This window comes from Periplaneta americana, chromosome 5 (genome assembly GCF_040183065.1).
Source record: "Periplaneta americana isolate PAMFEO1 chromosome 5, P.americana_PAMFEO1_priV1, whole genome shotgun sequence".
NCBI classification, from domain to species: Eukaryota; Metazoa; Arthropoda; class Insecta; order Blattodea; family Blattidae; genus Periplaneta; species Periplaneta americana.
Genome location: NC_091121.1, coordinates 45,805,228 through 45,833,134, shown reverse-complemented (window position 1 = coordinate 45,833,134; position 27,907 = coordinate 45,805,228). Strand labels below are relative to the sequence as shown.

Genomic DNA, 27,907 nt, shown 5'->3' with positions numbered 1-27,907 from the left:
TGAAATGACAACCACCACCAACTGCTTCAGTCGCTGGCCTTGCTCATATCTTTGGGGGAAAAAAAAAAAAAATGCATTTCCTTACAGACCTGGGAACTCTTAACCTTATGCACAAGATCAATATCACTTACATTTTGTATCATATTATTATTTAAAGTCAGAAACCTTAGTGTCAGTCTGTTCCTCATTAAAGCACTGTATACATAGAAATGAATGCCACGTATTTAATATATTTTTTTCTACGGTAGAGCCTAAAGTTTTATTTTATCCACTGTTGTCAGCGCTTAAAGTGAGCCTTTAGAACTCTAGGACGTAAAAAAATAATAACTTTATGCACTGCTATTGATTTTACGCATTGCCAAAGAAAATTCAAAATCCAGTGCACAAACTTTATTCAGTAAGAAATTAATTAATTGTCTCCATCTTTCATGATGTAAATATTACACGTAACACAAATAAGTAACAAATTTAACATTCATATATACATTTTAGCCCGTATTATTCTGAAGTTACGTTTGTAGTACACATTGCAACAAGTTAACCGCCAATTTAGACGGCCATGAAATCGTGATTTTGAATGAAACAAGCTATCATTCTATAGATACTTATTTTTTAATGTCTCAGAGTTTATACGACCGCGAAATCGTGATCTTATAATTTCTCTAACAAAATATTTATTTAATTTAAATTTGTGCTAACATAGAAAAACGTTATATGATACACATTCGTAAAGTTATATTATTGGCCCTCGTATGTTTATGAAACTCAGTTTTGCCTCTTTTCACGAACTTATACTCGTGTCAAAATGATAACCTTTAAGAACTTGTATCATAAATAATTACAATGCATATTATTGCAGCAAACAAAAGGAATAGATAAAAATATGAGGATGGTGATAATTAGAGGCGGGAAGTTTAGCAAAATGCCTTTTTACTCGGTGGAAGTAAATCATTATTTTCATAGATATAAATATGATTTGGAGTAAATCAAAGTGATAGAGCTGATTTTTATTTTGTCTATTTTGCCTTTTTAAGGTGTTTCTTACTAATTCAATAATAAATGCCTTTTTTGTCATTTTAAAGCAATAGTTCTTGTTTATTTTCAATTTTCTAATTAATCGTAATTTAATGTGTATGAAATTTAAATATATAAAACAATGACTCACTTTACTAACAATAGTAAATAAAAGTAATTTATTTCGGTGCTTAATCTGCTAATAATCGTGTTTTAATACTGTTGGTGTAATATGAATAATGGTGGACAATCGACAGTTAAAATATAATATTGTCATGTCTTCACGGTATCAACAATCAGCTTTATAATTTTAAACATTAAACTCGTTCTCATAGAAGTTGTCACATAGCATTTTTAATTGTTTGCTTTCATATTTTAAAATCTTACTGTTACAATTTTGTGCTACACGTGTTTATTATTGTAGGAGAAAGAAATTTGAGTGAGGAACAGTCACCTATTGTCGGGTGACAAAAGGTATAAGATCATTAGCTAGAATGCCTAAATTCAGTAAACCATTGAAAAGTAAACTTCATGCTTACGTTAGTGAATTTGGTGCCCATGTGTTTTCAACCGATGGAACAGTTTTCTTATGTAAGGTTTGTGAAAATACAGTTAATCACGAAAAAAAAAAAGTATTTTATAAGTCAACATTGTGTCAACTACGAAGTAAAAATGTTAGTTATGTTGACATAATTTATATTTATTGCTAAAATATATTATGCTTTTTGTAAATTTATAATTCCTTTTTCAAAATTTATTGTGCCTTTTTTACGTTTTTATTGCCTTTTTGCCTGCCTATTTTAACTGTTATAAATGCCTAAACATCGGGGCGCTAGTGATGATGATGATGATGATGATGATGATGATAATAATAATAACAATAATAATAATAACAACAATAATAATACAGCAATGATAACGGGAGAGGCCTTCACCTTTTGGGCCCCATGCTATTTGCCAGTCCAGTCTCACCCTGTAGTTACGCCTCTTCTTGTTTTTGTCTTTGCTTTCACTTTTATTTCTATTGATTAAGGTAAAGATATAAAATATAACTACAAAATTCTGCAAAACTTCCAACACTAATAACTGATTTGAATAACTATTAATAATTAATTAATTAATCAATGAATTAATTAAATGTTCAGTATCTCCATGGATTACAAGAACATGTGTACAACTATAATTTTATTTTTATTTAAAAATTAATTAATTAATACTTGTGAACCGCCTTAAGCTTAATTTCCTTCTTAATAAGTGTTGTTACACAAAACCAGCAACATTGCATGTTTCTTGCAGTGCATTATAATTGTGTAGTAAGCACAGTCATTATTAAAAAATAAATACGTAGGTATTTAATAACATGTAATGAGAAATAGCGATAATTAAATTTTTCCAGGGTCGCATGGAGTATCATGAGGCGTGAAAGGTGTTTTCTGACGTCATATCCTTTACACCTCGACCACACAGTACTCTCTCCTACTTTCAATACAGAGCTCTCGAGACAGAAGTGCTCTTTCAAATGGAAGACCTGTTGTCAGTTGAGTCCGTGTTTATCGATGCGTATACTGATTCATGTCCATTTAACAATTGAAGACCTATCTTAACTTACCAAATGCATGTTGTATACCCCGAATAATTTGTCGCACGAATGAGTCATTTGAAGGGTTCAGAGCCGCAGTGGGCTAAGCGCCATTTATTAAAAATGGAGAAAGCAAGGGTTAAAGTTAAGTGAATACCATAGTTTAATGAAGATTGACATATTATTTAGTTTTAATGTGTATACTTTATATTATTTTCTATATAAACTAGGGTCTGTTGGACAGTCGGACATGTTGGACACTCCGTACTTTAACGTGTTACCACGCCACTTGTGGGCACCACATTCTGCTAGAAGTCAATGACGGAAGTAGCCCCACTCATGGCTACTTCCGTCATTGACTTCTAACAGAATGTGGTGCCCACAAGTGGCGTGGTAACACGTTAAAGTACGGAGTGTCCAACATGCCCGACTGTCCAACAGACACTAGTTTACCCTATGTGTCCATTGAATTGTCCACACCTGTGGAGTAACGGTCAGCGCGTCTGGCAGCGAAACCAGGTGGCCCGGGTTCGAATCCCGGTCGGGGCAAGTTACCTGGTTGAGGTTTTTTCCGGGGTTTTCCCTCAACCCAATACGAGCAAATGCTGGGTAACTTTCGGTGCTGGACCTCGAACCCATTTCACCGGCATTATCACCTTCATATCATTCAGACGCTAAATAACCTAGATGTTGATACAGTGTCGTAAAATAACCCAATAAAATAAAATAAATCCATTGAATTATGATAATAACTTCATTTTAACCCTTGTTTTCTACGGTTGTAGTAAATGGCGCTTGGCCCCTATGGTTCTGAACCCATTTACAGGTGAGAAACAACAGAACCCATTTATATGATATTCTCGTATGGATGTACACCGTTTGACACGGAAATTGGTCGCTGTTCAGAGACTAACTCCCTCTTAGGATTGACTCGAGAATCATTGTATGCGCTTGTTTATGCGCGTGCGTTTTACATATAGAGATTCAAAACCCGGTCTTTATAACCAAAAGAAAAAGCTCTATCGCTAAGCCACAAAGATTTCGTAGGGAATATATCGTTTCATGACATACAGATACGTCGCTGCTATGACTTCACTTCATCCTCGGACCTCTATATTTCCCCGTTTCAATCTGCTGTAACCTGGACGACACTTAGACATTCACTTTACAGGAAAGCAACCATTTGCTGTGTCAAAGAATGTACCTCCATTAGATTGAATAAAATTACATTAAAAAAATTGGTACTTAGCCCCTTTGGGAAAATATATCTTCAATTTGTCTCTCTTTGCCCACCTCTGTGGAGTAACGGTTAGCATGTCTGATCGTGAAACGAGCGGGCCCGGATTCAAATCCTGGTTTCGGACAAATTACCTGATTGAGATTTTTCCGGGGTTTTCCTTCACCTCATTAAGAGCAAATCCTGGGTAATTTTCGGCACTGGGCCCTGGACTCATTTCCCTGCCATCATCATATTCATCTCACCCAGACGCTAGATAACCATAACAGTTGATAAAGCGTCGTAAGATGAAGGGTGGGTGGAACGGAGAAAAATTCTCTCCGGCACCGGGATTCGAACCCGGGTTTTCAGCTCTACGTGCTGACGCTCTATCCACTAAGCCACACCGGATACCCATTCCGATGCCGGATTGAATCCTCTGAATGGGCATCCGGTGTGGCTTAGTGGATAGAGTGTCAGCACGTAGAGCTGAAAACCCGGGTTCAAATCCCGGTGCCGAAGAGAATTTTTCTCCGTTCCACCCACTCTTCATCATATGATGACGCAGAATTTCTGCATGGAAATATCATATGTACTTCGGTACATCGTACTAATAAAGCGTCGTAAATTAACCGACTAAAAATTGTCCCTCAAATCTGACTGTGATAGGTGTTCTCCCAGCAGAGCATTTCAATATAAACTTAATCATTTTGCTCCTGTGATATCAGTCACTTTACAATTCACTGTAACTCAAACGTTTCATTTCTACCTGCCTCACTAATCCGATGGTGTTGAGAAGCTGAAGCATTTCGATGTTTTGGTGCATTTACAGCCTTATGCCTTCTTGGCATATCGCCGAATCTCATCGGGGACCGAGGTAATTTTTGAATCCATAAGAATGGCATCGTTTCATATGTACCAATGAGCATTCATAATCCACCTCTGTACCTTGTTCTGGTAGGCTTATGTAATTTTATGACACGTTTCTTGATGCACCCCACAGTTGCACACCATAAGTCCAAACGAGTTTTAACATTTGTTTATAAAGCAGCAGTGGGCTTGCTTACTTACTGGCTTTTAAGGAACCCGGAGAATCATTGCCGCCCTCACATAAGCCCTCCATTGATCCCTATCCTGAGCAAGATTAATCCAGTCTCTATCATCATATCCCACCTCCCTCAAATCCATGTTAATATTATCCTCCCATCTACGTCTCGGCCTCCCCAAAGATCTTCTTCCTTCCGACCTCCCAACTAACACTCTATATGCATTTCTGGGTTCGCCCATAGGTGCTACATGCCCTGCCCATCTCAAACGTCCGGATTTGATGTTCCTAATTATATCAGGTGAAGAATATAATGCGTGCAGTTCTGTGTTATGTAACTTTCTCCATTCTCCTGTAACTTAATCCCTCTTAGCACCAAATATTTTCCTAAGCACCTTATTCTCAAACACCCTTAACCTATGTTCATCTCTCAAAGTGAGAGTCCAAGTTTCATAACCATAAAGAACAACCGGTAATATAACTGTTTTATAAATTCTAACTTTCAGATTTTTTGACAGTAGACTGGATGATACAAGCTTCTCAACCGAATAATAACAGGCATTTCCCATATTTATTCTGTGTTTAATTTCCTCCCGAGTATCATTTATATTTGTTACTGTTGCTCCCAGGTATTTTTCCACCTCTTCAAAGGATAAATTTACAATTTTTATATTTCCATTTCGTACAATATTCTCGTCACGAGACATAATCACATACTTTGTCTTTTCGGGATTTACTTCCAAACCTCTCTCTTTACTTGCTTCAAGTAAAATTCCCGCATTTTCCCTAATCGTTTGTGGATTTTCTCCTAACATATTCACGTCATCCGCATAGACAAGCAGCTGATGTAACCCGTTCAATTCCAAACCCTCTCTGTTATCCTGGACTTTCCTAATGGCATACTCTAGAGCAAAGTTAAAAAGTAAAGGTGATAGTGCATCTCCTTGCTTTAGCCTAGAGTGAATTGGAAACGCATCTGACTATATTTTTTTATTGATAATTCGAAATGTTTTCCTAGAAACCAATAGATATTTCTGAATTTAAAATTAAGCTTTCCTTCTTAACAAACATTTTTTTCAGCGCAACATCTGGTAATTCTAAATAGACATGCACATAATGTAATTTCCTCTATTTGCTTTATGTTTTGAGGGTACTTGTGATATCGAATTTGTAATTTCTGTCAATTTTCGGTGTTTGTATATTTAATTTAAGTCCTGTTATATGTTCACACAGCCTAATTAGATCCCTTAAAGATACTATTTTGGGCACCTGTTATATAACGTATTTAGAACCCAGAAGCACGCTAATTGCTACACAATTCAACCCATTTGTCTGCACCTAAGCAATGCTTCGACACAAGCCAGCATTTCATTAACACCAAGTACCTGTACATTTCTTATATATCTTGTATATTGAAAGTCCTTATAGGTGCTAGTCCCTCATAGATGGCAATTATATGCTCTACTAACATTTCTACTCAATTTTCTTCTCTTAAAATTTCAATGCTCACGCTGAAAACGACATATTCACCTCTAGATTTCGCTTTGGCGTAACAATACTGTTCGCCGAGGTGGATCGGCAACTTCTCTGACACTTTGGTGCTGCAGGTAGTCTACCCGTAGCGCTGCAGGGTGAGGCTTTGTGTTTCTCGAGCAATGCCGCAGATGGAGTAACTAACCTACTTATGACAGAGAAAGAGCTCTAACCAGAAAAAGAAAGAGAGAGAGGTGCGGTAATTGTTATAAGATGTTATACCTTCATGGTGACAGTTCAGAAGAATTTTAGATTTTCAACATGTGCTGAGATGTAATATTTTCAACATTTCCGAACGACGTGGCCTACTCACAAGAACCATCCAATCGACGGGTCCGTTATATCTGGCTAAATCAGGCAACCGCATCTTTTACTGCTTTTTTTGTAAGAATTAGAAGTAGGAAGAGAAAGTATTGTAAGGCTTGCAAATCGCAAATCGTTTTCAAAACTACTGAAATACATGTTTTCAGCTGATTTTACACGCCGGGTACTGAATTGGAACACACACCACAGGGATTTCAATGCTAAAATATAATTTGTCTTGTCATATAAGTTCCCCTAATTATTATATAAAATAAAATTATTATGCCTACAGTTCTTTGTAAAGAAAAAATTCTCCGGTCATTCATACCATTAATTTTTTTTTTCTTTGTACAACATCATAAATCTAAAAAACCCGAGGCAGTTGGCTCAGAGGTAGCGTTTGAGACTCGCATTCGAGAGGTTTCGGGTTCAAATCTCGTGGCCAACCAATTTGACTGGAGCTTTCCTGGTTCCTCTCAGTCACAAACGACAAATGCCGACTTGGGGATTTGCGTACCATGATTCATCACCGCCTCAATCACCGATATCATGAACATTGATCGGGATCTGAAGTCAGTTACATGAACACCAGCCATCTGCAGCTTATGGTTGAAACGGAACTCAACAATAGTGACAAAAAAAATTAAGGCATATTATTTACCAACTGAACTGATTTTAATGGGTGCTAATCATAGTTGGTCGTGGATTAGTAGGCCTGAAAAAATTTGAATTCAAAATTTTGTCTCATTTTATTTGTTATTCACTTTAACACTTTTATGGTATCTATAAAATTCTGTTGTTTACGGTTCATTTATTAAACTGAGAAAGTGTATTCCATGAAAGAAAAAGTTCACATTATTAAATGGTATTATCACAGTCTAATATATACAGTCACGAAGCTCAATACGTAGTAAATATGCATCCATAGATAGTTGCTAACCACTAGGATCGCTACTATCGCCTCATTACAGACAATGCGAAATAGTACCTGCACAGTCTATTGTTTCTAGTACCCTCAACAACTCAAGCTTCGTGACTGTATATATTAGACTGTGGTATTATGCTGGAAATCGTGAACATAGGATAGGCCTATGTGAGATATTTAATGAGAAATATCCAATAAGACCGCACTAAAACCCAGTTTCCATGGTGCTTGTTTCCTTGCTGACCAGCAAGCTTGGTGCTCTGATGGGTATGCTGCTGGCTACCTTGTTTGTTACTATGTTGGTTACTATTCATACGCAACTAGCTCTTTTCACAGTTCAAATTGGAAAATCATCTGCTGCCAACACTCATGATCAAAAAGAAACTAAACCGCGAGTGGAAAACGACTAAAGTCCTACATTAACAATAGTAAATGTCGTAATAAGGTAATTAAACCAGAAGTGTAAAACGGCTAAAATCTGATATTTAATTGCAGTTTCTTAGAAACTAAGGAATAGAGAAAAAAAAACATATATAACGAGTGTTTCAGACCACCCGTATCAGCCTTTTTTCTCGAAAACTGTATGATACTGGTTGTTCTTAAAAACATTTTGATAACTAAAACCTATGTAAAGAATCGATTGCTGGTAGTACCATTTAATGGAATGTTAATAAATACAATACAATACAATTTTTCGTAACAAACCGGAAGTAGGGTTACCTGTGGTCAACTTCGAAATTTCAAATGAGAACATGGGTCATTGAAGGTACCATTGGAAACTTTTGAAAAGAAACAACTTTTACTGAAACTTTATGTTTCTAACTTTTATTCTTACTACCACCAGCAATCGGTTGTTTACATAGGTTTCGGTTATCAAATTTTTTTTATGAACAACCAGTATGATATTTTTTTTTAGAAAAAAATACTGATACGAGTGGTCTGAAACACCCGGTATATGTAGGCCTACGTTAGGTATATTTCTTAGTAGTTATTTATATAGTATTTAAAGTGGATAGATTCTCAGTACGAGACATAGGTGAGTATCGAAATTATACGAGTGCAATAAAACCACATACCTGCTGCAAATAAGCTGCATACATAATTTTGTTATTACCAAAGAAGAACATATTTTCTAGAAGAAATTGATTCTACCACAGTCTAGTATATACAGTCACGAAGCTTGAGTTGTAAGGGTGCTAAGAACAATAGACTGTGCAGGTACTATTTCGCATTGTCTGTAATGAGGCGATATTAGCGATCCTAGTAGTTAGCAACTATCTATGGATGCATATTTACTACGTATTGAGCTTCGTGACTGTATATACTAGACTGTGATTCTACTCTCATATTAGAAAGAAAATATATCCTGCCCTGTCCAAAGACAACATACTCTCTAGTAGGTTACAGTAGGTCATGGACTGATTTTTAACATTAAGGGGAGAGGATGGTATTTTTTTATGAAAAATGACTAAATTTTCAAAAAAAAAATTTAAAATACTCTGTGATATGTGTGGATCGCCATTTTTAAACTTCCTGCATTGTGGATTTTTAAATCACTCGCCCACTTTTACTGTTGTTTCCGGTAAATTAAATTTTCAAAAATTTTGTTTCCTTTAAAATACCCTTTGATATGTGTGGAATACATTGTATAACATTTTGCGGGTATTTGTGCCCTTATCGGATGTTGAGACGTCATTTTAAACTTCCTGCGCTATGGATTTTTAAATCACACGCCCGCTTTTATCGGTTTCCAGTAACTTACATTTTTTTGCTACATTGCCAGACAAAATGGATAGAATTTCTGAACTATTAAAGATACATGCAAGAAATTTAGAACACACATTCTTTAGACTATTAGGAAACTTTTCTCTGTAACAGAATTTTGTTAATTGATTTCATTTTAAAAATACATCCGTTTGTTTGCAAGAAAGGAAATCAGAAAATTGTTATTAAATTTTAATTGTTTATTTTACAAACGTAGGGACTAATATCAAAATTCTGTTACAGACAGTTTGTAGAACATACTTTTGCAAATACATTGCAAAACTGTTTGAATCTATCTTTAAAAACGGTTTAGATATATCGGTTTTAGTACAGTCCTGCATTGGGTATATTTTTTTTTTCAAATTTGGGCCCCCAAATATTTCTTTTTTCAAAATATTTTTATTTGGTTGACTTGCCACAGCTATGAGCTCTCTATATACAAAAAATTAATAATTTACACCAAATAGGAAAAAAGTTTTAAAAAATACCATCCTCTCCCCTTAATAGTAATACTAATGACTACCTCTGCGTGGCTGAGTGCTCACACCTTCAGCCTTTCACGCAGGCGGCCCGGGTTCGAAATTCTGTCACTACGGATTTTTCAATGAAAAATTGTAGGAGTGACCGGGACTCGAACCCGGAATGCCTGTGTGATAGGCTAAAGCGTCAGTCATCGCAGGGATCACTGACTACTTGCTTCTTGTTTTGTTTCGACATGTTGACTGCCTTACACACTGAACAGCAGACCTGAACTTTGTGTCTGAGGTTCAGTGCCACTGATCTATACCCCATACGCAACTACACTGTTGCGGATTGCTTGGTGGCTCTAGGTCACCAAACGCAGGACTCTACTAATGACATTCTATTACTATGGTGGCAAGTGATATAATAGAGCAGGTCATGAAGTATGCGGTGTTCAGAAAAGGCTTAGGTCTATTTGCCATGCACAAAATTGTTTAAAAAATCTCTACGTTTTGTTATGGTAGTAAATAAAAGTAGTTTATAGGCCTACTGCCGAAGAAAATAAATTATTAGACTAATGTAAAATGCAAATGATCTCTTATGACTGGATTTGAAATTATGCCATCTTATTGTCATAATTTCAGACTTCGACAGTGCATCGTATTAAGTTCGAATCATTGATTCTGAATTCTGATTGTTGCTTTCTTTCTTTCTTCGACTTGAGCATTCTAAGGATTCTTCCGATACAAAAAGAATAAAACAGGATGTGTTAGTCCCTGGTACATCACAATATTAATGGACTACAATATCTAACTCCGACACATAATTTAATGTTAGTAAAGTAGGCTCTTTGTAGAAATTACAAAAATGCATATTATATTATCTTGTAAATTATAAAATATAACGGTAAGATATTCGGAAGCAAGAACTGTCAGCATGATATAATCGATTCTGTTAGCCCATTTCGAGCACCTGCTTTTGACACGTTTTAATTTTTATTTATTTATTTGCTTATTTATTTATTTTTTCCATTTTTGTCATAGATTTATGATATTATATCAAATTCTATGGTACCGGTATCTTTGTATCTTTTAGAGACGGATCATATGACCGAATTTCAATATGCATTCATCCTTTGTATCTCGCCTTTGAATTTACGCTCATCTCTATTTAAAGTATTATGTAATTGTACGATCTGATTAAGTTCAAAATTGTCATCTTTTTTCGTATTTGTTGTTAACGTTTAATATAGTTTGTGCGCTTGCCGTAGTATGTCGCTAGCTTTCGGACAGTGTAAAGCCAGTACGAGTGTGCGCTCTTCGTTCCTGCAGAGTTGTTGTAAGGTCTTTGCTTTTGGAAACTCAACCGAAGGTGAACTTTCTACGGCATATTTAAGTTTTTCTTTGTGATTTAAATGGGCACTAGTAGGTAAACTTCGTGTTACAACAAGAGAAGGATTCATCAGCTAAGTGAAAAATACATAAATACGTGTTTTAAAACAAAATGTTCTTTGGTTTAGAGTCGCAGATGTGCTGAAGGCTCAACTCTGTTGGGGTATGATCATCCATTTTTTTGATGTAGCAAAGCTTTACTTCCGTGGCGTAGGATGAAAAATAGTTTAATTTTGTTCATTTTTGATCGATTTGTTAGAATTAAAACCACAAGCGGAAGTAAACAAAGGTTAGGAGTGTCTAATGTTTCACAGTAAATACAAAACAGATTGAGACGTTTTAAGTAGGTCTTTATTTCTTTAATGGCTATTCTTCGAAAGTTTAATTACTCGCATCCAACAAAAATTAAGTATTATTATATGTATTTCTTAACTTTATTCTTTTCAGATCGTGCTAAGAAACAAGATATAGAATCCTTGGGACCATGGTTTCAACTCGTCAGTCCAGCAGTGTTTGTAGTGGTGGTGGTGAGAGTTCGGGGGGAGTATCAGAAGCAGGCCCCTCGAAGTCCATACGTCACAATAATGTTCCACCCCCACCTTTGCCAGAACCGAGTACATCAGGAAGTATTGCAGAAGTTTCAACCACCCAGACTATAAATTTGATGAATCTTCCGCCAGAAATATTGCTGAAGATACTGGGATATCTCTCCTACAGAAATGTTGCTCATTTACGTCCGGTGAGATTTAATCAATAAAGTATTTATTCTCCTGTGTTGTGTTAAGAAATGTATGTATGTAGGTACTTAACGCTTTATTTTACATGCATAAATGGAAGGTTTGATATTTGATATACAAGACCAAGCAACCAACGTAGATCTAGTTTTGCTGTTTGTTCAGCTTAAAAACCACAACCTAACTACATTGCTTTGTTTTCTGGGTAGCAGAGAAAAAATTGTTCATATAAATTTTAAGACCAACATGGGGAAAATTGCAGTATACAGTTACCTCACAATAATTAGGCTATCTCAAAGTACCGTACTAAAAAAAAAAGAGCAGATTTGTCTGTGTTTGCCGAATGTGCATCATCATGTTTACGAAAAGGCACTTTTCAGTGCCAATAATTTATTTTATGTGCACATGTTGGAATTCTGGAGGAAGAGGGGAAGGAAGGTAGGTCTAACTATGTTCTGAAATTTATCTGTAACTTGCTTAGATTGAAAGAAGTAACTTGTGAGGCGCATAATGGAAATACAAAGTATAGTATTTAGAAATTAGGTTGCTGAACAAGTCAAGGTTATGTATGTTCCAGATTTCACAGGTATAGTGTATTTATTTAAATGTGAATGTATCTTTACTCTTCAACTGTACATAGGTGGCCTACCGCCAAGTTCTTGTTTTCTTTCCAAGAACACCTAGATAAGTAATTTTATCTGAGGTGAAACTAGCGCTGAGGTCCCGTGATTTTGGAAGTGAAAATAGTTGAATTTATAAGCGATTTTATGTGAATATGTAGTTGATCGTATACGCAAGGAATAACAAAAGTTTAAACTAGCCAAACCTAACCTGTCACAGATTCGTATATGCAAGGTCTGTAGGCGGAGTACAAAAGGAACTATTTCAGCGCTAGTTTAGCCTTACCAGGTTGCATTTAGCCCATTTTGTGTTCATGAATTGCTTAATATGGAAATTAAAAACCTTTGTCTTTCTATATGGAACACTTCCTATCCTTCAATATTCAGCTTTTCTTTTAATTGATATGATTTTGCGGTCATTTCGTTTCCGGGTTTCCCTTACGCCATTGTTACAGCTTCTTCAAAACCTTGAAATATTTTTACTTTAAGACAACACATTTTCCGAGTACACTTCATATACTGTTAAATGAACAGTTTGGATTAGAGAAATTCTTACTGTTAAGCTTGACTTCCCCGACAGCAAATAGAAGTTGACCCTTTCTCGAGTATGTTAGCACAGTCTAGTATATACAGTCACGAAGCTCAATACATAGGAAATATGCATCCATAGATAGTTGCTAACCACTACGATCGCTACTATTGCCTCATCACAGACAATGCAAAATAGTACCTGCACAGTCTATTGTTCCCAGTACCCTCATCAACTCAAGCTTTGTGACTGTATATACTAAACTGTGATGTTAGTGAGTGATTAACTTCTCACTCTCAAAAGATGGGTTGTGGAAGTTCGTATGTTTCGATTAAATGTTGTTTTTGCAAGTCCTATGATTTGTAGTGCAAATGGAATGAATAGCGACTTTGGTATGAAGATCTTGCACTGGAATACAATGTTCTCCCCTCCCCAATAGAAAATAATTCAGTAATTTCCTAATTTTCAAGGAAACGTCGTTGTCCCTTCATCTAGTCTCACCTAACCTCAAGGAACAAGACTGAAATGCAGGAGCGATAAGAGCACAGGGGAACACATCGACCTTTAATTGAAAATAGGCCTAATCATTATTTAACTTTGGATTTCTAGATACAGTTACAGCACTGTAAGTTAAGTAGTTTTATGAAAACACCATCTGAGTGTAATACAGTGAGAATCTTTTAAACTATCGGCTCGCAAGTAGGCTTCTTACTGGAAAAACCCCCTCGAAACTGCCTGCATCTCCTTCCATGAACGCACTGCACCACAACATTTCACCCTTTTAAAACATAGATACTGCGCTTTATATAAATAAATATTCTTACAGAAGATACTGAAAGTGTTGCCCTTTATATTTGATGCACAATTTCTATCTTCTTAACGAACTTATTTACATCAGTCAGTTCCTCTGCATTGATGCTCCTATCTTGAAGTTTTTCTTCTGTCAGCACAAGACATATTCGTTTCTTCTTCTGACCACTCACAGAACCTGTTCAGTCAAGCTTATTCACTAAATCTAATATTGTTGTTTTTCATTTTTGGATTGGGCTGTTAGGCAATTTACGTCTAAATTTTTGCCTTGTTCTACTGCGCGATTCCTTGAACTTCCTCTGCGTCTTCAAATTATACGATGACGCATTGCACAACATGTTACATATTACTGCACTGCCCCAAATGAAGTGTGACTCTCAACTGATCTTCCCACAGTCCATGACTTTGTGACTTTGATTCATATGCCTTGTCACTGAAAAATCTGGATTTCTTCTCAACACTTGCCCATTTAGCCTTGTAATAAACACAACTTACAATACCAATATGTTACAATTAGAAAAGTTGTGAAATAGCTGTTTATAATTGAATTTGTTGATTGTTTTTTATTTTATTTTATTTTATTGGATTATTTTATGACGCTATATCAACATCTAGGTTATTTAGCGTCTGAATGAGATGAAGGTGATAATGCCGGTGAAATGAGTCCGGGGTCCAGCACCGAAAGTTACCCAGCATTTGCTTGTATTGGGTTGAGGGAAAACCCCGGGAAAAACCTCAACCAGGTAACTTGCCGCGACCGGGATTCGAACCCGGGCCACCTGGTTTCGCAGCCAGACGCGCTGACTGTTACTCCACAGGTGTGGACTTGTTGATTGTCTATAACAGCAGCTATGTAGGTAGATTGTGCACAAGTATAGTAATTGCAGCCAATAACTCCAACACATTCCAATCTTCAACAGAAGCAAATCTCCTTAAAATATGTGATTGGTTCTCAGGCAATAAATAGTATTAAGTTGTAAAAAAAAACTAACGTAATCCAATTTAAATTCTGCCGAAATGCAACCTCGCAAATTTAAAGCGCAATAATTAATGAGAGGTCCCAAATAGAAACAACAGCAACCAAATTTCTTTGCTTACAAATCAATAATATATTAAATTGGAAAAATCATATTAAAGAAATTGCCCCCAAACTAAATTCAGCATGTTTTGCTATTGGGTATCTTAAAAACAATATAGCCTACTTTGCATAGGCCTACTTCCTCTCAATAATGAGTTTTGGAATAATATTCTGGGGAAATTCTACAGATAGTAACAGTATATTCCTACTTCAAAAAAGAGTAATTAGGGTAATAGTAGGTGCGAAATCTAAAGTATCATGTGGGACCATTTTCAAAATAGTAATGTCCATGGCTTATCAGTGTATTTTATCATTAATAAACTTCCTCCTATGTAATCGTGAAAACTTTGTAACTAATTTAACAGTTCATAGTATAAATACTCGTCAAAAAATGACTTTCATATTCCATTGACAAGTCTACCGTGCTATCAGAAAGAAGTGTGTTATAGGACAGTAAAAATTAATAGCCTCCATAGATGTAAAAAAATCAAACTGAAAACATTAGATTATTTAGAGCCAAATTAAAGAAGTACTTCATTTCTCATGCCTTCTATTCTGTAAGTTCATTTATGATGTTCGACAACGATGCATGAATATTTCTGTCTTGCATTTATCTATACTAACCTCTTGTATTGTATTAGTACTGTAGGCCTATATTGTAAAATCCTTCTGTATATATTTTAACAAGACTATGACTATGAATTAAGACTTTGTAGTACTATTAAGATTTTTTTGACATTTTCCATATTCTAGCTGTGAAGCGATGTTCGAATACCATGGAATGTAAATAAATAAAATACAAATTAGAGACTGGTTGCTTCATAGTGGTGACCTGGTGGTGACCAACCATGGTCAAAGGCAAAGCATTTTATAAAAGTATACAAGAGTAAGACGGGCCATGTAATCTGTTTTAAACAGTCCTCTCCTGTTTTGTGATGTTATTCTGTCGAATGTAATTCAAACAATGGTTTTTTTATGAAGACAAAAGAAACCAAAAGTAATGTTCCAGATCACAGAAGTTATTAGTTTATTGCACAAGGTTTTTCAGTCTGAATTGAATACAGAATGAAGAAAGATTCATTAAATTAGTAAATAGATGCTGCGCACATCTTACAAGTAAGAACAAGTATTATTACGAGGTACCAAAGTACATATGATATTTCCGTGCAGAAATTCTGCGTCATATAATGAAGGATGAGTGGAATAGAGAAAAATTCTCTCCGGTACCGGGATCTGAACCCGGGTTTTCAGATCTACGTGCTGATGCTCTATCCACTAAGCCACACCAGATTCCCATTCCGATGTTAGATCGAATCCTCTCAGTTTAAGTTCCACCTCTTGGGTTCCCTCTAGTGGCCTACCCTCATGCACTGCGTCATAGATGTATGACAGTGGCACAATGTCCATATATGTGCAGAGGTGCATTTGTTATAAGTTACTAAGTGGCCAGGATCCGATGGAGTAAGTGCCATCTTACCCAAGAGGCGGAACTTAAACTGAGAGCATTCGATCCGACATCGGGATGGGAATCCGGTGTGGCTTAGTGGATAGAGCGTCAGCACATAGAGCTGAAAACCCGGGTTCAGATCCCAGTACCGGAGAGAATTTTTCTCTGTTCCACTCATTCTTTATCATAAGAATAAGTATGTTATGCGGAACTTTACTCTTAATTTTTTCGTTACTTTATTCATAGCTACCTATTACAAAACAAATTAAAAGAAATTTTGACTTTATTTCAAACAATTATGAGGGAAATGGATAAATATTGTATGAATTTGTCACTTCATGTACGGTTATGACATTGTAAGATATATAAGTTTTGTAAGCTTATTTTACTGAGCGTGGTAGAATAATGGTTGTAGTTTCAACTTGTATGGGAGATCTGTTGTTCGTACCCTGGAGCCAGCTATCCTGAATTTAGTTTTTCGTTGCTTTTTAAGTTCCTCAAAACCTAGTGCTGGAATAGTACTTATTCAGAAGGTCTCAACATGCCTCCACCTTAATTCTAATTAACTTTTCACCACCACTTTTCATGTCATGTCATCAGTCATAATAGACCTGTATCTTATGCAGGTATTGCCTCCAACATGTGCCCTCTGTGAGCATGATTGAGGATCACAATTTGTTGATTTACTTATACACATCATTTTTCAATAAAACTAAAAATTAAAAAGTTACCAGATAAGTTCCATACGTTTACATCACTGTGTGTGTGTGTGTGTGTGTGTGTGTGTGTGTGTGTGTATATATATACAGGGTGTTTCAAGAGGAATAATAAGTATTTTAAAAGGTGGTAGTGTGGACTGTTCTGAGTAAAAAGTGTCCAATTTTCAATGGATATGGAGATACAGCTGTTTGTTACTCAAAAAAAGCCTTACGAAAGGTATGACACACATTATAGACCTAGCAGTCAGGTGACATCTAAATTTAACTTATCGTCGCTGTGCCTCCAAAATCTGCTGTGTGTTTTTAAAAAGATTTTGCAGGAGAAAGAAAAAAAGCATTGTCACTTATAACTTCAAAGCTACTTTCTGTATAATTTTATAATTTTTCTGCTAATGATTGGAATTATACCGAAAATGGCTTTGAAAATTAAGAGAATTAAAAGCGACTATTTCTTTTAAAACACATAGTGGGTTTTGGAGGCACAGTGACGATATCCTGAACAATGAATTGGCCACAGTGGTCTAATCCTTGAGATTATATCTCTGGGGATGGATGAAAAGCGAAGTCTACAAAGAAGAAGTAAACATAAGAGATGAATTGGTTGCTCACATTATGAATAGTGCTGCTCTCATAAAAGAACTCTGAGACGACCTTTAACTGTTGCAAATTGATATAATTCAAATAAACAATAAATGTAATCAATAAGTCGTTTTGTCTTTCCTTCATACCTTTTGTAAATGCAGAATCATTTGTCCCTCCTCCTTACCACTATTATTTACTATTCCTCCTGAAACAGCCTGTATTTAGTATATAATTTTATTTTAAGGTGTAGCAGCTTAGAAGTTGAAAATTATTGTTCTCCACAATCTCTAAGCTATATTCAGTGCTTGTGTGTGTGTGTAAATCATGTGTGTTTGTATTAGTGTTAGTCTTCACTTGATTTGATTGTATACTTGCAGTACAAGGTCACGAAGACCTTTAATGCTGTGCCTTCTTTTTACCATGAACATGAAAATTAAAGCTAATGGAAAGCTACTGCAGTAAAGTGATGTAGCATAAGTAGTCTCATTTAAATGGCATAAACCATATGTTTCCAAGAACGTTAGTTGCTGTTACTGCACTTTTTTTCTTCCTTTGCTTCATCATCATCATCATCATCATCTACTTCAAGATTTAAACACTCGAAAAGCTTAATCTTGGCCCTCCATCACAGAAATAAGGCAAGAAAGAAAGAAAATCATTTATGCAGTCATCTCAAAATTGTTCCACATTCATTGTAATTGCTGTGTTAACAAAGAATGGGCTTTTGTATAAAATAGTACATAAAACTGATGTAGATTCGTAAAAACTAGTAGTAGAGTCCCAATTATACAGACTTTGATTTTCTGGTCTTCCGTGCTATCAAGATCACTTTTTTTTTCAATTACAGTAGTGTACGTATATACAGTACTGAACAATAACAAAGTTTTTTTAAAGTCAATTACATAAATAATTTTTAATCTCCCTCAACTTGATGAGGCTACCAAAGACAAAGAATGTTAAGCAGTAATATTTAAGATGTGACATCAAAAATGTCTTACAAGAACTTTGTATACTGAAATTTATAGTAGATAATGTTTTACAATAATTAAAATTTGCAGTAAAATAAAAAAACAATGAGAAAATTCAATTGTAATTTGAATTGAAGTACGAGTGTCGCCGTAAAATCTGCAGAGAACCCTTCAAAGCTATCATAGAAATTATAATTATAATTATTAATTGTTGTTAGGACTCCAAATTTATGACAGAATGAGACGAATTGTTTTGTTATGGTCCCTCTAGCACTCACCATTAATCCAATGACTTCAATATCCCTGAGTTTATATGATGTTTTGTAATAAGGGATAGTTGTTCATAAATTGTCCTTTTCCCGAGATTAACCTCCTTGGGTTGATTCTGTTGTGTCTCGAATCTGATGGTCAGATCCAGAATATAACCTTTTGTCTCTCCAGGTTTGAATGTTGTTGTTGTTTTCTAATGCCAGGTGTTTGACAGTAAAGTCATTTGACCTCTTGCACTCCAATATTTTTCAAAGATATTATCATGGTCAGCCACTGAAGCACAGATTTTGAGGTGTTCCGAATCCATTTCTTTGTTTGAGTTGCACAATGGGCAGTTAGGGGACTGATATATTCCAATTCTATGCAGGTGTTTGGCCAAACAATCATGGCCTGTTGCCAACCTAAATGCAGCTACAGACAATTTTCGTGGTAAATCGGGAATTAACTGTGGATTATGATGCAGAGAGTTCCATTTTTTTCCCTTGAGATTGTGTTATCAAATTTTGTTTGTTGAAGTCTTAAGTATGTAGATTTAATAAATCTTTTCACAGAGTAATACGTAGATTTAGTAACAGGTCTGTAAGTAGCAGTGCTGCCCTTCTTTGCTAAAGCATCCGCATTCTCGTTTCCTAGAATTCCACAATGGGATGGTATCCATTGGAATACAATTCTTTTATTGAGTGATATTAATTGAGAGAGGTTTGAATGTTATAATATCAATACGCCGAAGACTTCCAGTATCCGCTATTCCATGGACTTCTTCATAGGTAGTGTAGCCATTGGACTTAAGGCATGTTGTGATTACAGACCTGATCTTGTGATGCCTGCTGTGTGCTGTATTATGAATAATAACTCGTTTATTATGTACCTGTGAGTAACGTCTTTCTACGTTACTAGGTTCAACCTTTGTCCCTTTACGGTTAGCCTACAGAATCAAAAACCACATAGCATTCCCTCCCTTCATATATGGATTGCCCTTGGCCTGTATAACCCGGATAATTGGAACTCTACTGTATATGTAACACATAAACTTTTATCATACAATTACTTCATGATCGTAAATTTTCTTCCTCGACCCAGTATATAGCCACTGCGATATTTTGATGCTAGGAAATAAATACTGCACATACTTCCTCATTTACATATTCCAGCAGCAGTAAATAAGTAACAGTTCTTTCATATAAATGGATTGTGCAAATGTTTATGAGAAAGATGTATGTTTAACAGCAGTCATAGTAAAATGTTTTGACAGCATGGACAACTAATAGGTTCAAAAGTATGTGGATAAACCATTTTTGATAATAGATTTATGTCTGGGCTTACCCAACGCAGGTTATAAATCAGGGGTACACAGGGAATCAAACCTGGGTTCACGGATTCATGAGTCCAGTGTTCTGGCTGCTAGACTTCCCCATGACAGCTAGTTTTGGAGACATACAGTCTATATTGTATCGTTTGCTACTTCATTGTGTAAAAACATAATTCAAGAAGAAAGTCATGAGTATTATTTCTTAATTAAAATGCCATTTTGTGTTATTTGTCAGAAGATACAATACATTTTAGTAAAAATAAAATATATAATTGCAGTTCAGGTATAACTTGACATCTAAAAGCATAATCTGAACAAAATCATGTCCATTGGTTTAGGAGAAAACTGTACATAGACCAGTGATGAAACTATATAAAAAAAATTCGGTGTGGGGAGATATTGAAAATATGTATTTTCGGAAAAATCTCTAAACCACTTAATTGCAATATCACAACACTTCATACTCCATGCAATGAAAGTAAATATATTGAGTTCCAAATAAGTTGCCATTTTTGTTACTTCCCTTATTTTTCAAATAAAAATTGGCAGTTTAGCCATTACAAGACTTTCTCCATACGACCTACTTTCAAAAAAGCTGATAAAGTTCAGGGCCTTCTATAAAATAGTCGAACTTTCAGTTACTTTTAGTTGAGGTTGTGGCTAATATATACATCTGTTATCAGGCAGTACATCTCACTTGACGTTTTGTGTCAGAGGAAGAACAGTATTGTTTGTATACATCTGAAATCTGATTAGTCTAATATGTTATTAGTCAGTGATGTGTGCAATGGAGGAGGAAGGGAACTGGCCATCCTACCTCATTCTCTTCTGGCTTAGTTGTCTCATACGTGATGCCTTATTGGTATCACTTATGAGGTTCAAACTTGTCTTCAGACAGTTGACTGAATAATAATAGTTGGGATTATTCAACTAAGAATCTGTAAATAATATTAATTTAAAATGTGATCATATTAATGAATTGATCAGTTATTGAAAATGCACTGAAAGCAGACACGAAACTCTTCAATGAACATCAGAATTAGACCTCATTTTTTTAATTCTGAATTCCTCTGAATGTTTTGTTATACTGAATTTGAAGAATTCTGGTGAGATAGTATTGAAATTACGTTATCCAAAAATGCAAATATATTTCTTTTGTAGAATATATAGGATTTGTAAAGTAAAGGTATTCCTGTTGTAGGTCATGTAGGCCCACAGGGCAGTGGGAGGTTAGGGCCCCCACTTTTGCAAACATTTGGCATTAATAGTAGTAGAGATGTCATTTCTATGTTCTTAATATAATGCAGGTAGGTTGATACTGTTCAGGCCATTGCATTCTTCAAGATGACTGCTATTTATTACAGCATTTTCATTATTTATTTTATACATCTAACTCCGATAAGATTTGTCCTTAGACACAGAATACTAAAACAGTAATTTCATACAATGGTTTTTGATTAGGTTAAAAAGAAAGATAAATTATTGAACTGTTTCCTTAATAATTAAACACTATCTTTCAACAGATCTTCCTTATCAAGTCTTTCTTATGATTATTTCAAGTTTTATCATTTATAGTCATTTAAATCTTGTATCCTGCGTCGTGGTCTAAGACATCTTGCCTAGAACTCGCGTTACAGAATGTGCGCTGGTTCAAGTCCTCATGGGGGAAGAAATTTTCTCATGAAATTTCGGCCAGTGTATGGGACCGGTGCCCACACAGCATCGTGATGCACTTGGGGAGCTACGATAGGTAGCGAAATCCAGTTATAAAAGCCAGCTATAACAGTTGGGAGAGAGAATCATTGTGCTAACCACACAATACCTCCATTCTGGTTGGATGATCATTCATCTCTGCTTCGGCATGTGGAAGTGAGCCCAGCAGCCGGCTGGTCAGTCATGGTCCTTCATGAGCTATGATGCCTCAGATTATACAATAGATATCTGCTTTATATTGATAGTTCTTAATCCTTGAAGGAAAATGGAACAAAGTATTAAAGATAGATGAAAATAAAACAGTAGTAATGAAGATATGAAGAAACCCACACCCAGTAACTAGAATTAAATTAAATAGGATATATTTGAAGGGTACACGGGAATAACGATCAAGGTCCATTTTAGAAAGTTTCGAGAAAAACGAATTTTAAAGTTTAAGCACTTAATACTTTGTTATGTGTGTAGTTAATAGAAATTAACGTAGTGGAATGTCAAGAACGATGATTTCTTATTACTAGCTAGACCACATGGTAGTACAACTTTTCCACTATAAGATAGCATTATTATTTCGATTTTTGATGGACCTTGATCGTTTTTCCCGTGTACCCTTCATTTAGGAGTGGAAAATTTCAGTTATTTATGATGTGAAGCGAATAAGGACAGAAGAAAGGAACATGAAATTAATAGAAAAATATATTTTTTTACTCGTACTAATGACGGGAACTTTACTGCCCATTTGAAGCCAGTTGTGTAGACCAAATTTACCGTTAGAGTTGTTACCCAGGGTGTGCCATTTGATCTACACTACTTGTGAGATGAGATGATGGTGGAGATTTGTTGGAATACCATGGGAATGGAGCTCCCAGAGAAAACACCAGTGTTACCTGGATCACGGTCTTGCTCAATAGAAGTTATAAATCGAAGGTATGCCAGGGATTGAACACAGAATTATAATTCTAGTGCTCTAGCCAGTGGACCAGTGGCAGCTTGTAGAAAAATATGTACTAGTTCTGAATGTTGCCGTCTAGTAAAACATTTATTATGAAATAAAGATACACCTGTAAACTGCAAGATAATTATGTATAAGTAATATATTTAAACCAGTTTTGACAGATGGTTTAGAAACATGGATAATTGCAAAGCAGAATCGAAGCAGAATTCAGGCAACAGATGAAATTTCTTCACAGTATAGTACAGAAAACAAGGAGAGAGAGAATGAAGAAATACGAAACATTTTGCGAACTGAAAAATTGCAAGATAAACTAGAAGATAACAGGATTAGATGGTTTGAACATGGGTGATGAAAGACCTAGGACAAGATAAAAAGATCAAGCTGTAGAAAGATGAAGAAATTCATGGTTAGAAGTAATCAAAGGGAATATGTAGCATGGTCGAGAAAACTGGAGGCTGATATCTCACACTCGACCCCATAATTGGAGAACATGATGATGGTAATGATGATTGTGATTGTAATTTCTTAATCCAGAGTAGAAATACAAAAATATTTTCCTTTCAAACTGAATTTCTGAATTTTCACCTTAATAAAACGTAGTCACATGGTTATTACATGAGCTGCTGCATTGATTGTTTAGTGAAATGCACTGAATTTTAAGACTTGTTCTTCTTGCAAATCTAGTCTTTCAGGTAAAGCAGATTTGAATAATTTTAAGGGAAAAATTGTTCCGGGGCTGGGTATCGATCCCGGGACCTCTGGTTGAACGTACCAGCGCCCCGGAATAATTTTTCCCTTGAAATTATTCTTGTTCTTCTTGTTTGGAAGATGTTGGCTTCCAACATATTTTGTCTTTTCCTGCTGTACCTTCTTCACTACTTTTCTGTCCTTTCTTTGCTGGATTTAGACAATTCGTTACCTCAGAATAACAGTGGGATATCTTGCAAAAATCATATTTTAAATAATGAGGATAAAAATTGCTATTGAACATCGAGTGCAATGTATAAACAAACTTTTGATTTAATATGAAGCTAAAACAACAAAAAACTTGCACTTGATGTTCAGTAGCAATTTTTATCCTCATTATTTAAAATATGATTTTTGCAAGATATTCCACTGTTGTTCTGAGGTAACGGACGTTACCTCTTGTGACCTCAAAAGACCTTTAACCCCCTTTTCCTCATAAATCCAGTACTTTAATTGTTCTGTGTGAATCAACTGTCTCCCATTTTATGAAAATGTTTCAAACATTTTGAATGATTTATTCAAAGCTTCTCTTGTGTCATTTAGTTAGTCAAAAAAAATCTACAATTAATGGTTGTAATATACAGTAAATGAATATTTATGAGTGTCTGACATTTCTGTGGCAGGTGTGTCGCAAGATGGACAGCATATGCTGCACCATCCTGAACTCAACGTTTCAGCGACTGCAGGCCCAGATGTTGCAGCGCTTTCAGGGCATCAAGGCCAAGATGCCGCGCCGTGAGTCTGCCCGACGCAACCACCCACTGGCATGCGAGTCCGACATCATTGAGACTTTGCACATGCGTCTCACCCTGCTGCAGATGACATTCGGCAAGCACATCGAACGCAAACACTGTTGTTTTTTTGCAGGCGAGGTTAGTGCCAGAAATTACATTCATTGACAAAGTATGTGCTGTTCCATACTATTGGCTAGACCTGCTGATGACTAGATTTGTGGGTGGCTTCAGTAGGCGGTGTTCACTTTTCAAATGCAAGTTCAAATGAACGGTTCTACCATTATTTACAAATAGCAAAAGTTGTTGTTTTCTAATGCCAGGCATTTGACAATAAAGTCATTTGTCCTCTTGCACTCCAATATTTTTCAAAGATATTATCATGGTCAGCCACTGAAACACAGATTTTGAGGTGTTCCGAATCCATTTCTTGGTTAAATGGCAAGTTGTAGCTGATTTAAGTGAATACCATATTTTAACGTTTTGGTGGCTACTTCATTCACACACAACCCCCAGAATGTCTGGAGGACCATACCTGCTGTTGGTCGATGGGTCCATTGGACTTAGCTGGGAGATCTTGTTGATCACCAGCTTTCCCTCCTTAAGGGGACACTCAACTTAAAAATTGGAGAAAAAGTGTCATAGAAATGAAAAATTAAATTTCTACACTAATTTACGTGACAGAACTAAATCAATATGCAGAATTCTTCCCCTATTCATTGAGAAGTCACAGTCAAGTGCACAAAGCCAAAAAATAAAAAATGATAATTAAAAGTGATATTTCAATTAATGATTGATTAAAAATTGAAATATTTTTCATTTTGAAAAGTATTGGATCTAATGAGCTGAGATTTTGCATGTTACTTTCCATGTGTATATTAAACTTTTTCTCCAAATTTGAAAAAGATTGGTCAAATAGGAAAAAAGTTCCAAAATATAGTTGAGTGTCCCCTTAAGCCACTGGAGGACGATTTTAGTGCCATAGCAAGTCAGCACTAGGAACAGAAAAGTAGAAAGAGGAGGTGGGAAAGAGAAATGAACCCCTAGGCCTCAAATGCTCTAATGCCGTCGGGGTCGAAGAAAGTAAAGAGTTCAGTCAGAGGACTGGATAGGAAAGGGTAAAGAGGGAATTAGGTATTGAATAGAGGAAAATTATACCGAATTCAATCATTAACTCATCAAGCTGACCGGTGCTAATTGATGAGTAGCCCCTCCCTTTAGTTCAGCTTGTAAAATTATGCCTACTAACATCTGCATCACGGGAAGGCAGGGATGGGGCATTGGGTATTTGTCCAGGTTGGTTCCTTAAACCTTCAATGGGAAGGATTAATGGCTCTCTCCCCTGTATCTGACAGATACCCTTTTGCAGCCACAAATAGATAAGTACATCACTAGATTCATTCTCCAGTCTATTTGAGCCAGTCCTGACATCATATTCACTCGAGTATACTCAGTGCCATTTTTAGCTTTTAAATAATAAAATCCATTGCCTACTTACAACATTGTAACTTAACACATATCGTAGGTTTGCTTTATGAAAGCACTGCAAAAGGATCTTGATCCAGTTCTGTGATATCATTTTGTTGCAGATACTGGACGAGGTGTACCGAATCCTGTACTACATTAAGGTGACTCAAAAGCTGTCCCGTCCATACAAGGTGACGGACGAGCTGTTCGACCTGTCAACAATGGCCATGGAGTACTTCAAGGAGCACATTGAACCCACACTGCCAGAGATTGCATATTTTGGCACGGACTTCTTGGACTTCACCGGCACTTTTACAGGTAAACTAACACAACATAGCCAGGGATGTTTAGAGCTACTGTACAGGCTTGGAAGGACATACATTTTAATTATCACGTTTAATTTTTCCGTGTTACAGTAATTCATAAAACTAGAACTACATTGGCCTCCGGTTAATACACGGAATTTCTGCATTACAAACCCAAAAACACAAACATTTCAAAATTATAATAATCTCTGTGAAACTGGAAGAAACCAACACTCTTGTTGATATTGCCAGACTCTTCCCATCTCTCTACAGCTGTCAAAGCCAAAGAAGCGACCTCTGACATTTTTAGTGAAACACATGGAAGGTACAGACCTAGAACAGGGCATTGCAGCTAGCAGCATCCCCTCCCCCAGAGGCAAAGAGTGACAGGCATTACTGTTAACTGCAGAAGGAAGTGGTTACATTACGAGACATCTGAACTAAGGAGATGTATGTTACACCATCATCTTCACTTGCGTTGTTGCACTGGAAAGATGAGTGACAAATTCGGTCTTTGTTGGCTGGTCCAAGTGGGTAGAAGGGAGTTCAAAAATAGATCTTACAGAGCTGTCAGAAGTCGGTTCTTTGCTTGTGACAGCAACATCAATTACTGCTGAGCCAAAGCTTGAATGAATTTATGGTAGATTTAAATTGATCCTTCGGTATGTTACATTCTGTGACTGGGAGATTTCATTCACAGTGAAGACTTAGTCGCAAATCACACATCAACACAAAAAGTAAGAACCTTTCCATTAAATGCGACAATTCACAATGTATTTATGTAAAGGCAATCATAGTAACATTGAATTAAAAGTCTGATAGTTTCAAATTCAAGTTAGCATCAAAGTGAATAATTAAGTAATTTAAAAGACAAAAATGACAGTAATAGAAATCGAGGGAGGGAAATATTATTTTTAGTGTGTTCTGTACTGTAAGAGGGTACATCCACCTTTGAGCTTTATAAATAATAACAAAATTAAATATTTTTTCCTTAGAAACCAGAAAGTGAATTGAACTCAGAATTGGTGTGATAAATACTCACTACCTCTACTTCAGGATCCAATATTTAGATATTAAAAATAATGTATAGTTACCAATAATTAAATATCCAAAATGTCCTTATGAAAAGTGCAGTGGAAATCGTTCCTCATCTAATTTCCAAATTCTTCAATACATTTTGATGATTCCTTTTAAAATGTATTCTTAGAAAATGTACCAGACTCAGTTTTGTAACCTGAATAGTTTAAATAATATAAAATATGTTGTTTTCCAGTGGCCGCTCTTGGGATCATTTAACCCATTTTGCTTCTTGCCTCCCAATAAAGAGCACTCATATTTCTGCACTGCTATACTTCTTTCTTCAGTTTAGTGCACTGAGCAGATATAAAATATTAACTGTCCTAAAAGTTACAAAATTCAGTACTCATGGAATCAATCAATTAATCAATCGTCTTAATGTATCCAGCTTTTTGCTGACAACATAAAGTCCACTATAGTCCACTGTAGTCTATTCAGTTTCTGTTTTTCATGAGAAATGAGGGATATTTTGATCGGTGTTCATTATAGATGCCTGTCGCTAGTAGCCAGAGTTGGGGTGTAGTCAATATATACTGCAGGGCTGTGTCTTCTGCAACTGGTACTGATGATTTTAATTCACTTCTTTTGTGGTTCACGGATGGACAGTATAGAAGAAT

General features: G+C 35.8%; 1 protein-coding gene across 2 annotated transcripts in view; it reads left to right on the top strand.

Moving 5' to 3' along the window:
- The first annotated feature begins 11,106 nt into the window (after positions 1–11,106).
- Positions 11,107–27,907, top strand: part of dmpd (F-box protein dmpd) — a 30,025-nt gene continuing 13,224 nt past the window's right edge. Inside the window, exons 1-4 of one of the 2 annotated variants that reach the window (XM_069825573.1) lie at positions 11,107–11,212; positions 11,680–11,971; positions 24,334–24,582; positions 26,031–26,226. In XM_069825573.1, coding sequence (XP_069681674.1) covers positions 11,717–11,971; positions 24,334–24,582; positions 26,031–26,226 — 700 coding nt within the window. In that variant the 5' untranslated portion in view covers positions 11,107–11,212; positions 11,680–11,716. Of the gene's footprint in view, positions 11,396–11,679; positions 11,972–24,333; positions 24,583–26,030; positions 26,227–27,907 lie in introns of both variants that reach the window. The other variant, XM_069825572.1, reaches the window with a different exon arrangement.